The sequence below is a fragment of the Oryza sativa genome, chromosome 6 (genome assembly GCF_034140825.1).
Source record: "Oryza sativa Japonica Group chromosome 6, ASM3414082v1".
NCBI lineage: Eukaryota > Viridiplantae > Streptophyta > Magnoliopsida > Poales > Poaceae > Oryza > Oryza sativa.
In genome coordinates, this window is record NC_089040.1 from 10,113,251 (window position 1) to 10,126,718 (window position 13,468).

General features: G+C 59.1%; 1 protein-coding gene and 1 pseudogene across 1 annotated transcript; both read right to left on the minus strand.

Moving 5' to 3' along the window:
* Positions 1-1,676: 1,676 nt before the first annotated feature.
* Positions 1,677-3,264, minus strand: LOC107281258 (UDP-glycosyltransferase 89B2-like; annotated as a pseudogene).
* A 355-nt stretch (positions 3,265-3,619) lies between these two features.
* On the minus strand, positions 3,620-13,182 carry LOC136356973 (uncharacterized). The gene is made up of 2 exons (XM_066311698.1): positions 12,764-13,182; positions 3,620-3,662 (listed from the first exon to the last, which is right to left on the minus strand). Exons 1-2 carry the CDS (start codon positions 13,180-13,182, stop codon positions 3,620-3,622), a joined length of 462 nt encoding a protein of 153 aa, XP_066167795.1.
* Positions 13,183-13,468: the final 286 nt, after the last annotated feature.

Consider the following 13,468-nt stretch of genomic DNA (forward strand, 5'->3'; position numbering starts at 1 on the left):
TCCGTGAGGACAAAAAAAAAACTTACGTACGGATGAATCGTGATTTTTGCGTGTGGGTGGTGCCCCAACACACGAAAATCAGATTTTTTTTTCCGTGCGGTTGCTTATGTCGCCCGCACGGAAAAATAAAAATCCGAAAAAAAATAATATTCACAAATTACCGAAACCCTAACCCTAGATCCGCCGCTCCCCGCCGCCACGGCCGCCGGATCCGGGCTGGGGACTGCCGCCGCCGCTAGATCCAATCGGAGGGTAGCCGCCACCGCCGGATCCTAGTGTGGGGAGGGTGGCGCCGCTCCCGGCTGCCAGATCCCGGCCGCCTCCTCCTCATCGTTGTCGGCAGCCGCATGACGTGGGGAGGGTGGCGCCGCTCCTGGCCGCCTCCTCCTTCTCGACGTCGGCGGCAGCCGCCGCGCCGCCTCTGCCAGCAGCCACGACGGGCGCCTCCTCGTCGGCGCGCGATGGCGGCGCCGCTCCCGGCCGCCGCTTCCTCCTCGTTGTTGTCGGCGGCAGCGGCTGCCGCCGCGATGCCTCTGGCAGCATCCGCACCAGCCTCCCGCGCCTCGGCCGCCGCTGCCGACGCCCGCGCTCTCAGAGAATGGAGAGGAGAGGAGAGTTGAAAGGCAGAGAGAGAAGTTTCGCTCAGAGAGAGGAGTGAATATTAAAAGGAGAAAGGTAGAGAGAGTAGATGAAAATTTTGAAGTGTGTGGGAGGGAATGGCATTATTGTGTGCCGTTCAGTTAGGGCGTCCGCTTTGCGAAAATAAACTCATTTTTGTGTGTGGTTCACTTAAATTGATTTTTTCGTTCGGTCCTCTTAAATGGATCGCACGGGAAAATGAGCCGATTTTCCTATGCGGACCGAGCTACCGTCTGCACGCAATGTAAAAGAGTCCATGTCCAGAAAAGTCATTTGCGTAGTAGTGTTGGGTCGATTTTTTACAATGATGACTCAAAGTCATCATCATGTATGGGACTGGAATGTTCACTTCTCAGTCATTTTTGAAAACTTGTTTTATAAATAGATCCCTAAAAAACTTGTTTGAAACATTATAGGTAAAGATTGCAAGATAGGTCCTCAATGCTAATGATATTGGCACCGTCCCCCTCAGGTCCATAGCCTTTTCGCGGAAGCTATATTTGTACAATAATTTTTAGAAAGGTCTAAAATATATAAAATCGAGATATATGGGATTGGGAAGAGGTCATGGTGGAAGCAGCCAAGAACGATAAGGTGGCGACGTGTTGGCCCAGTGCAGAAAGCTCTAGCTATATGTACCCGACAATTAATGTTTGCAGCTCTCTAAACGTACGTACTGTACATGCATGCATAAATTGATATGTCCGGTGCAAATAAAGTTGATTGTTTGGTGGATGACGACCTCAACGCTGACATGGGGTAATTAACTTGTTACTCCCTACGTTACATTCTAAGTTTATCATTAGTTTCCGTGCTAAAGTTTGATCGTCCATCTTATTTAAAATTTTCCTGTAATTAGTAATTTTGTTGTTATGAGATAATAAAACATGAATAGTTATTTTATACGTGACTTATATTTTTTCAATTTTTTTAATTTTTCTTTAAATAAGACGGATGATTAAAGTTAAGCACGGATGAATATGGCTGCACTTAAAATGATAAAATGAGACGGAGGGAGTAATTTATTAAGATAACAATTTATTATAGTTGTACTTATTGACCGCCGTCATCCTCTCCGGCGATCAAAGCTACTCTTCTTCTCCTCCGTCAACGGCCATCGTAGAGACGTAAACGGATAAGCTTAGCTTTGCATGTGCCCACGAAGCTCCCGCACCAGTTCGTCCACCTCAACCCACGAGCTGCCACCTTCCCGCGTCGCCGCCGCCGCCTCCACGGCGAGCTCCTCCACCCGCGCGCCCACCCTCCACCGTCCGCCGCCAGCACGGTCGCCTCGAGCACGCCAGCCACGTCGTCGGCGGTCGGCGGCGCCGCGACGCCTCCCCAGGACACCGGCACGGCGGCGCGGAGCTCGTCCACCACCAGCCGGGCGTTCACGAACTGGTCGGCCATCATCGGCCACGTCAGCATGGACACCCCGGCCGCCACCGCCTCCACCACGGAGTTCCACCCGCAGTGGGTGACGAACCATCCCACCGCCCGGTGCCGCAGCGCCGCCAGCTGCGGCGCCCACCCGATGATCACCGTGCCCCTGCCGCTCGCCGTCGAGCGCTCCTCGAACCCCTCCGGGAGCAGGAGCGTCGCGTGCGATGACCCGACGGCCCAGACGAACGCCGCGCTGGTACGCTCCAACGCGGCCGTCAGCGCCGCCGCGTGAGGCGGCTGTAGCTGCGACATGCTGCCGAAGCTGACGTACACGACGGAGCGGTCGGCGAACTGGTCCAGCCACGCGCAGAGATCCGACGCGGCCACGGCGGTCTCGCCGCCGCGGTTGCCCGACGCGTCAGCCTCCGGCGCCAGTGGCCCTATGGCGCGCACGCGCCTGAAGCCCAGGTCGGCGACAGGCCTCTCGAGGTACCGCCCCTCGAGCCGCTGGAACGTGTTCGACACGAACGACGAGCTCTCGAGGTTCCAGAGGAAGTTGCTCTTGAAACCCTCGTCGATCTCGTCGCCTTTCTTGTGCGTGCGGTACGCCCTAGTGAGCTGCCGCCATGGATACGCCGGAGATCCCGGGATATCGACGAATCTGACCGGACTCTCGTCGTCGTTATCGTCCGCGGGCCGGGGCATCGCGCGGAACAGGGAGTGGAGCATGGCGGTGCCGTAAACCCCGGACGGCGAGAACACGACGTGCGGGACGCCGAGCTCGTTGGCGAGCGGCTGCGTCCATCCGCAGAGGAAGTCGGACAGCACGGCGACGACGCGGTGGGGCGTGCCCGCCCTGGCGCGCGCCCATGACTCGAGCGAGCCACGCAGCCCCGCGAACGCGACGACGTGCATGGGAAAGAGCCTGGGCGCAGCGCCCGGTGGCCCCTTCGCGACCTCGAGGCCAGTGGGGACAGCATGATGCGAAGGGAACGACAGGGTGAGCTCGGAGACGCCGCCGCCGCCGCCCGGGTGCCCGGCGGCGAGGAGTGGCGCGAGGAGCGGGGCCGTGGCGGGCGTCACGACGACGGTGAGGCGGAGGCCACGGGAGGCGAGGAGGCGGACGAGGTCGAGGATGGGGATGAGGTGGCCCTGCACCGGGTACGGGACGACGAGGACGTGCGCGGCGGCGGCGGCGGCGTCGGTGGGCGTCGCCATGGTCGCTTGCAGATTTGGCGCGGCGGTGATGATGTGAGGCCTCTCGAATACTGATTTAATAAGTGCACAAAGTGCATGTTCTTTTTGTTCACACTGCGAATTCTCTGACAGAGCAGGTAACAAGGTGCTGTCGATCGCTTCTGATCGGTCCTATCTCGGTACTAAATTAAATTGTTGCTATTTAGTGTAGGAGTAGGATTTTTTTTTCCGCATTTGCTATAAATATGGCACCACTTCGATCGATACTAAATTAAATTATTGCTATTTAGTGTAGGAATAGGACATTTTTTTCGGATTTGCTAGAAAAATATGGCGAGAATGCTCAACGTTGGACGCGCGGGGGGAGGGGAAAAAAATCGGTCGCTCCCCCCTCCCCCCATCATGTGCACACCTGGGCCCAACCACATATCCTCTGTCCCCACCTGCCACTTATCCACACACACAACTCCATTGAACCAAATCATCCACATATTTTAGAAACCCTCTATTAAGAGAATTTGGTTTTTTTTCACTAAAAATGTTTCACCTAGTGTACTCGCAATGTTTCACTGTGTATAGATCTAATGTTGGAGTGAACGGAAATACTCCATTGCAACAAAAAACCGACATATTTTGGAAACCCCCTATTAAGAGAATTCAGTTTATTTTTTTGTTCCACCGAAAAATGTTTCACCTAGTGTACTTATAATGTTTCATTATGTATGGATCAAATGTTGCAGTGAACTGAAACATTCTTTCGCTATTTGCTGAAACATTGTTTTTATATAAGGTGTGTCGGTGATATGGGACCGGGAGTATCATGACCAGAGGCTTGAGGCAGACGCAATCGCCCACGTGGCCTGGCACCTTCGGGGACGTCGGGCCCGAGGGTGAGGTGTCCGCCCTCCTCCTGATTTCCCCCGAGGGGGGGGGTCGGGTTGCGCTTACCCCGGCCCCGAGGGCCGAGGCACCCCGACCCCTTAAGGAAGTCTGCGCCACATATATGGGATAAGTGAGCACAGCTGTGCTCACCTGACAGCATTTATTGCAGTCTGGTCAAGCGTGTCACGCTGCATGCAACGCAGTACAGCGCGTTCCTTTATCCGGTCTGTGACCAGTCACAGACCGGTCAGATCACGGGTTAGGTGGCGGCTGGCGGTCTGACGCACGTCTTGCCCCATCCCGTCAAGACGAAAGCCTCTAGGCACTCGTCTCAAGCCGGAGCTAGCGTGTTATCTCTTAGAGATGGCACGTTAGCCCTGGTCAGATTTATACCAGGCTTCATCCTAACCATTACAGGCAAGGTGTTACACGAAGAAGGGCAAACATGCACGTTGTTAAGCTAACGCATGGTGGACAAGAATGACCGGTCTGGCACTGGTCGCGTCATCGACAGACAGCCACGGTCCCGCGTCATCTCTGTCTTCGGGGGAGATGGGGGTAGGTGTGGGCTGTCCCATCAGAAGGGCTCCCGGATGGAAACCGTACCGATCTCCGCCCATTAAAGAGAAAAAGAACAGTCCAGTTTGGAAAGAGAAAGGTGCATGTGGTATCCCCTTGAGATATAAAAGGAGGACCTTGCCCATTTAGAAGGGGGACTTTTCCCTTTTAGAAGACGGAGGGGAAAGGAAGTTAATCCTTGGTAACTTGTCCGTACACAAATCCACAAAAACACAGGAGTAGGGTATTACGCTTCGCAGCGGCCCGAACCTGTATACATCGCCGTGTCTCGTGTGTCTTGCGGGCGGTTGATCTTTCCACATACAGAGAGAGAAAGAGAGCTTGGGATTGCACCCTAAGCCCCTGGTCGAACCGGCAAAGGGGGGCTTGCGCAGTCTCCCGGTGAGGGGCCACGAGCTCCGTCATCTGGCGCGCCAGGTAGGGGGCTCAGGGTGTGTTTTCTGAGCTCTCAGACTCTTTCGTGGGCGCCAAGTTTTTCTTGTTCAGCCTAATGGCCGAGCAAGGAAAAGCGCACGACCTCTCTCCGAGTGTGAGCGGCGACGACGGGGAGCCGAATCCACGCCGTCGAGCTCGTACTCCCCCACCTCCTCCGCGCCAAAGCCCTAAGCAGGGGGAGGCGCTTGAGAGGGTCGACAAATCCGTGGCATCACCAGTCGCAGGTGATGCAGGAGAACGGCGAGATGGGGAGCGTCGCCTCCTCGTCTACGGCGACGGCAGCACGCCTCAGGGTGCGCTTCAGGCTGCTGGCGCGCTCCTACGACACCCGCCTGTCGTCCATGACCCGGAGTCTCCAGCCCAACGATGGCTGGAAGACGTGGCCAACTTGGTCATGACGGCACAGCAGCGCCTGGGTGCTGGTGGACGGTCCGCCACCACCAAGACCTCCGGCGCCGCTACCACCGGCTCCGTGTCGTCAAGGCGGAGGGCGCGGCGAGCGGCGGCTGCTGCGCGCCATTCGGCCGCCACTCCCTCGTCGACACCTCCAACTCGGGAGGGTCAGCATGGAGAGCCGGATGCCCGCATCGACATCGAGCGCCGGCGTAATAACCGGCGTACTCCCCGCGCAACGGAGGGCGCCTCTTCGTCCAGAGTGTCACCTCAACATGGACGTGAGGATCAGCCCTCCGTGCCCCCGGCCGGTGGTGTTGGCTGTAGAGCCTTTGTGGCGAGTCTTCGGAATGTCCGTTGGCCCCCAAGGTTCCGGCCCACCATCACCGAGAAGTACGATGGGAGTGTCAACCCCACCGAGTTTCTCCAGGTCTATACGACCGGGATCGAGGCCGCTGGGGGTGACGACAGGGTCATGGCGAACTTCTTTCCCATGGCCCTAAAAGGACAGGCGCGGGGTTGGCTAATGAACCTGCCACCCGCGTCGGTCCACTCCTGGGAAGATTTGTGCCAACAGTTCACCATGAACTTCCAAGGCACATATCCGCGCCCAGGCGAAGAAGCGGACTTGCATGCAGTACAGCGAGGCGATGATGAGTCGCTTCGCTCGTACATTCAGCGGTTTTGCCAAGTCCGCAATACTATACCATGCATCCCTGCACACGCGGTGATCTACGCGTTCAGGGGGGGCGTACGGCACAACCGCATGCTCGAAAAGATCGCTTCCAAAGAGCCCCAGACTACCGCGGAGCTTTTTCAGCTCGCGGACCGAGTGGCTCGTAAGGAGGAAGCGTGGACATGGAACTCCTCCGGTTCCGGAGTGGCAGCTTCGGCCGCCCCCGGATCCGCCGCTCAGACAGGGCGGCGTGACAGGAGGAGGAAGAAGAGGTCGGACCGTTCCGGCGACGAGGGTCATGTCCTCGCCGTCGAGGGCGCTCCGCGGGCCACTCGAAAGGGGAGGCCTGCGAGCGACAAAAAGAAAGAGGCTGGTACTCCCAGCAGGGAGCGCCCCGCCGGCAGGTGGTGCTCCGTCCACAACACCTCCCTCCACGATCTCGCGGACTGTCGTGCAGTCAAAAACCTGGCTGAGCGAACGAGGAAGTGGGAGGAGGACAGGAGGCAGGAACGCCGTGAGGGCAAGTCCCCGGCGGTTCCTTCCGGCAAACGGCGAAGTGAGGCCAAGCAGAAGGCCCCCGCTGTTGACATCGATGATGGTGATGATGACCTAGGTTTCCAAGAACCTGGGGCCACCATTGCCACCGTCGATGGAGGAGCGTGTGCTCACGTCTCTCGCCGGAGCTTCAAGGCTATGAAGCGAGAGCTTCTGGCCATGGCCCCTACTCATGAGGCGATGCGTCGGGCGCGGTGGTCGGAGGTTGCTCTCACCTTCGACCAGACCGACCACCCACCGTGCATTGCCCGGGGAGGGCAGGTTGCGATGGTAGTTTCCCCCACCATCTGCAATGTGAAGTTGGGGCGTGTCCTCATAGATGGAGGAGCGGCTCTCAACATCCTTTCCCCCGCGGCCTTTGATGCTATCAAGGCCCCGGGGATGGTGCTCCAGCCATCTCAACCGATCATCGGTGTGACGCCGGGGCACACATGGCCGTTAGGTCACATCGACCTACCGGTCACCTTTGGTGGATCAGCCAACTTCCGCACGGAGCGGGTGAACTTCGATGTGGCGGACCTCAGTCTGCCCTACAATGCGGTCCTGGGGAGGCCCGCGTTGGTGAAGTTTATGGCAGCGGTCCACTACGCCTACCTCCAGATGAAGATGCCGGGCCCCGGTGGCTCCATCTCTGTCCGTGGCGACCTTAAAGTCGCGCTCGCTTGCATGGAGCATCGCGCGGACCACCTCGCTGCTGCGACCAAGCCCGAGGGTGGTGACGAGAGGCTTGGCACCTCTGCCCCCACCGCCCCGAGGCAGCGGATTGCCACATGCGACGAGGTCCCGGTCAAGGAGGTTGCCTTGGGCGACGGCCCATCCAAGACCACACGGATCGGTGGTCTTCTGGATGGCAAATAGGAAGACGCGCTCGTCTCCTTCCTGCGGGCAAACGTTGACGTCTTCGCATGGAGACCAGCGGACATGCCCGGGGTCCCCAGGGAGGTGATTGAGCACCGTCTCGCCGTGCGGCCGGGCGCAAGGCCGGTCCGGCAGAAAGTGCGGCGGCAGGCCCCGGAACGTCAAGCCTTCATCCGCGAGGAGGTGGCGAGGCTTCTGGAGGCCGGATTCATCCGTGAAGTCATCCATCCGGAGCGGCTGGCGAACCCGGTGGTCGTTCCCAAGGCGAACGGCAAGCTTCGGATGTGCATCGACTACACCGACCTTAACAAGGCATGTCCTAAGGATCCTTACCCCCTGCCTCGCATAGATCAGATCGTCGACTCCACTGCGGGGTGTGACCTTTTGTGTTTTCTAGATGCATACTCTGGTTACCATCAGATTCGCATGGCTAGGGAGGATGAGGAAAAAACTGCGTTCATTACCCCCGTAGGAACCTATTGTTATACATCAATGCCCTTCGGGTTAAAGAATGCAGGTCCTACTTTTCAACGTACTACTCGAATTTCTTTGGGTAGCCAAATAGGACGTAATGTTGAGGCTTATGTCGATGACTTGGTTGTAAAAACGCGCAACCAAGAAACTTTACTTTCAGATCTAGCGGAAACTTTTGAGAACCTCCGCTCCGCCCGCATAAAGCTGAACCCCGATAAGTGTGTGTTTGGTGTACCTGCGGGCAAGCTTCTCGGGTTCTTGGTCTCTGCCCGAGGCATTGAGGCCAACCCCGAGAAGATTCGAGCTATTGAGCGGATGCGCCCCCCCAGCAAACTTAGGGATGTGCAATGCGTCACCGGTTGCATGGCCGCCCTAAGTCGTTTCATATCAAGGCTGGGAGAGAAGGCGCTACCCTTGTTTAAGCTCCTCAAGCGCTCGGGGCCGTTTACTTGGACGGAGGAAGCTGAACATGCCCTCACTCAGTTAAAGGCATATCTCAGCTCTCCCCCGGTTCTAGTCGCCCCGGAGCCAAATGAGCCCCTGCTACTTTACTTAGCGGCGACCCCCCAAGCAGTTAGTGCAGCGTTGGTTGTGGAGCGCGATGAAAATAATCCTCATTTCGTGCACCCCCATTCTGTGCTAACTTGGCCCGGGAGCGAGCGGGGAGGAGAGGCCCCCGAGTCGGACGGTGGCCTACGGCCCCTGACGACCGGAGTCGGCCCTCTGCCCGCTTGTCAGACGGTGCTAAGTGCCCCCGACCCTCAGGAGGGCCCCAAGGCCACTGCGGGAAGGCCGCACTTAACGCCCTTTGACCCCGAGGCTAACCCTGTGCTGACTCGACCCGGGAAAGAGCAGGGAGAAGAGGCCCCCGAGCCGAACGGAGGCCTGAGGCCCCTGACGACCGGAGTAGGACCTTTGCCCGCTTGTCCGACGATGCCAGGAGCCCCCGACCCCCAGGACGGCCCCGAGGCCACTGAGGGAAGGCCGCCCCTTTCATCCTCCGACCCCGAGGTCATCGGCACAGAAGACAAGTGCGCCCCGAAAGGCCACTTGAATGAAGAACGCCCCGGGGATACGGCCCCTAGTAAAGAGGATCGGCCCCACCGAAGGGTGCAGCGGCCTGTCTACTTTGTTAGTGAGGCCCTCCGGGACGCTAAGACCCGATACCCTCAGGCCCAGAAGATGCTTTACGCTATTCTGATGGCCTCGAGGAAACTGCGCCATTATTTTCAGGCACATAGGGTCACTGTGGTTACGTCTTATCCCCTCGGTCAAATCTTGCATAACCGAGAGGGTACAGGACGGGTGGTAAAATGGGCAATCGAGCTTTCTGAGTTCGATCTGCACTTTGAACCACGCCACGCTATCAAGAGCCAGACCCTCGCCGATTTTGTGGCAGAGTGGACCCCGGCTCCAGAGACCGTCTCAATCCCCGAGACCAGCACGAACTCCTCGCAGCTGCCTCACACCACCCACTGGGTGATGCAGTTCGATGGTTCTCTGTCCCTCCAGGGTGCCGGTGCGGGGGTCACTTTGACCTCCCCGACCGGAGACGTCCTTAGATATCTGGTCCGCCTTGACTTTCGAGCGACCAATAATATGGCAGAGTACGAGGGACTCCTTGCCGGACTCAGGGTGGCAGCCGGACTGGGGATCCGCCGTCTCCTGGTGTTAGGCGATTCCCAGCTGGTCGTTAACCAGGTCTGTAAGGAGTACCGGTGCTCTGACCCGCAAATGGACGCCTATGTACGCCAAGTGCGGCGTATGGAGCGTCATTTTGACGGGATAGAGCTTCGGCATGTGCCCAGACGGGATAACATGATAGCCGACGAACTCTCGCGGCTCGCGTCCTCGCGAGCCCAGATCCCACCGGGCGCCTTTGAAGAAAGGCTTACCCAGCCGTCGGCGCGACCCGACCCCTTAGGGGAGACGGATGCGCCTGACCGGCCCCCGAGGCCCGTCGGGGTCCAGGCCTCGGGACCCGAAGGGAGCGCTCCAAGCTCCCTTAGATTGATTGCTTGGATCTCTGAGATCCAAACATACCTCACAGATAAGACTCTACCTGAGGACTGCGAAGGGAGTGAACGCGTACAACGCATTTCCAAACGCTACGTGCTGGTAGAAGGGACCCTCTATCGGCGCGCGGCTAACGGAATCCTCCTGAAGTGCATTCCTCAGGAACAAGGCGTTGAGCTTCTTGCTGACATCCATGAGGGCGAGTGCGGAGCCCATTCCGCCTCGCGCACCCTGGTTGGCAAGGCCTTTCGTCAAGGATTTTATTGGCCGACAGCTCTCAATGATGCAGTCGATCTGGTCCGGCGATGCAGAGCGTGTCAGTTCCACGCCAAGCAAATCCATCAGCCGGCCCAGGCCCTGCAGATCATACCACTGTCATGGCCATTTGCTGTCTGGGGGCTTGATATCCTGGGACCGTTCAAACGGGCCCCGGGCGGGTTTGAGTATCTGTATGTTGCGATCGACAAGTTCACTAAGTGGCCCGAGGCTTATCCGGTTGTCAAGATCGATAAGCACTCTGCTCTTAAATTCATTAAGGGTATCACGGCCCGTTTTGGAGTGCCTAACCGTATTATTACGGATAATGGCACCCAATTCACTAGTGAACTCTTCGGCGACTACTGCGAAGACATGGGCATCAAGCTCTGCTTCGCCTCACCTGCCCACCCCAGAAGCAATGGCCAAGTGGAGCGCGCCAATGCAGAAATCCTCAAAGGCCTTAAAAACAAGACCTTCAATATTCTCAAGAAGCACGGCGATTCATGGATCGAGGAGTTACCAGCGGTGCTCTGGGCAAACCGAACCACACCAAGCCGAGCGACCGGGGAAACGCCTTTCTTCCTCGTCTACGGCGCAGAAGCGGTTCTCCCATCCGAGCTCACCCTGAGGTCTCCTCGGGCCACCATGTACTGCGAGGCTGATCAAGATCAGCTTCGTAGAGATGACCTCGACTACTTGGAAGAGCGAAGGCGGCGCGCGGCCCTCCGAGCCACGCGCTACCAGCAGAGCCTGCGGCGCTACCATCAGCGCCACGTCCGGGCTCGATCACTCTGCGTCGACGACCTCGTCCTACGCTGCGTCCAAACGCGTGCTGGACTGAGCAAGCTCTCACCAATGTGGGAGGGTCCGTATCGAGTGATCGGTGTCCCCCGGCCGGGCTCCGTACGGCTGGCCACGGGCGACGGCACTGAGCTGCCAAACCCGTGGAACATCGAACACCTTCGTCGCTTTTACCCCTGAGGAGGGGGGTCGGGTGTCAGGTTTTGGGCTCGGGCTAACCCCGCACCTCCCTCGGGTGTGCAGGGTTAGCCGGGGGCTACCACACATGCACAGCCTTACTTTTCTTATTTCAGCATTTCAATAAAAGCAGTTTCAATTTCCTAAAGGTTGTGTCTGTGCCGTTTTTCCTTCTGAAGAATCTTAACTTGAAATAAGGTCACTCGTGCTCAACCTTACCCTCGGGGGCTCGGTTCGGTCAGCTAAAATCGCCAAGCGGGGCCCAGAACCGAGCCGTGCCCCGGGGCGTGGTGATCTCCGGGGGGGAATCGGCAAAAACCCACAATCGGGTCACCCATAACCCTCGGTCACCATGTTCCCGGCCTGGCCAGTCTCGACATGTGGATCTCCCCAGGCACTAGCCCCGACCCGAGCCATTTGAGGATCGGGACTTGAGCACGAGCCCTTAAATCAAGCTAAAATGCAAAAGGACCACGGCACAAATCATCCTCAACTCATATGCATAGCAAAATAAAGTTAACATAAGAAATTTTTCATCATTTTTGATTGCAGATTAAGTTGATCTATACAAAAAGAAGAAAGAAAAAGAAAAAATTGGAGATTGGCGGGGGCCTGGGGCGTCATTCCAATGCGCCCGGGTCGCTGGCCCCGTCGCCACCGTCATCCTCGCCGCTGGCGTCGCCCTCCTCGTCGGAGCAGGGGGCGAACGCGAGCCGAGGGGCCGACCCCTCGAAGCTTTGGACGATGTGGTTGGCGGCATCCCCGACCCGCGCGCGCGCGTCGTCCTCGGTTCCGGGAGGGAACTCCTCCAGCGCCATCCATGGAGAGAAGTTGGGGTCCCGGGCCTGGTAACTCGCCAGCACGAGTTCGACCGCTCCCCGCGCGAGGTCCCTCGAGGATGACTTGATGGTCTTCTCAAGCTCCTCGGGGAGTTGTTCGAGAACCCAGGCCATCCTGTTGAGGTGCGGAGCGAGGCCTTCCAGATTGGTGGGGGGTACCGTCGTCTGGCCTTTCCAGAGGCCCGCTTGCCGACCGGCGCGCTTCAGGCGGGAGACCGCATCCCAAAGCATGTCGGGCCCAATCTCGCCCGCCAAGCGAAGGGCCTCGGCCTCCCCGGTGGAGGAGTCCAGCGCTCGCTGCATATCGGCGACGATGTGTTCGGCAGCTGCGAGGCGGGCGGCTAAGTCGCTTTCGCCCGCGGCCGCCCCACCGATATGCGCCTTCGCGTCCAGCTCCTTTTCCCGCGCCTCGAGGTCAGCAGCCCGCTGCTCCAGTGCGGCTCTCTCGGCGCGGACGCATTCAAGATTGCGGCGCGCCTGCTCCTCCTGCGCCGCCTCGCGAAGGGACAGGCTGTCCGCCAGCCGTTTGGTCGTGGCCTCAGCCTCCTCGAGAGCTCGCTCCCGCTCAGCGAGTGCGTCCTCGCGGAGGCGGAGCGCGCACTCCTCCTCGGCGCAGGCGGCCTCGTGCGCCGCCAGCGTCGCCTCCCGGAGAGCAGCGGCGGCCTCGCGGTCTGTCAAGCCTTTCTCCACGGCGCCGGCGTGTTCTTCCAGCGCCATAGCACGGGCCTCAAGGGACTCCTCGCGCCGCTGGGACGCCGCCTCAGTCTCTGTTACCCGCCGCTCTCGGGCAGCGGCGGAGTCAAGGACTCCCTGGGCGGCGTCGAGCTTTTCTTTCAGCTCCGCCTCCCGGCTGGCGTTTTGAAGGCGGAGGGCGTCTTGCGCCTCAATCATCGTGGTGGTAGCGATGAGGGCGGCCGCTCGCTCCTCCTCCACCTCACGAGCGATCTCCGTCAGCGCCGCCTTCCGGGCTTCAAGCTCCGAGATGTGACGGCGGTGAGCTTTACGGCCCACCTCCACCATGGCGTCCACCGAGCGCCGCCCCTCCTCAATGCGTGCCCATGCGGCCTCGAGCTCCGCTCGTTCTGCGCGCAGGGCCTCCACTTGGGCGCTGAACCCATCTAGCACCGCGGTGTTTGCGGCGGCCAAGGCCTGCAGAATGGGCTCGGCGCTCAGCGGGGCGACGGAAGATGAGGAGAAGAGCCGCCTTGGGGAGAAGGCGATGCGGCTCGGCCCCCCGGAGGACGTGCTGGGCTCGGGGATGTCCCCCGGACCCGTTTGATCCTGGGCGTCGCCCGGGGAGGTGGGC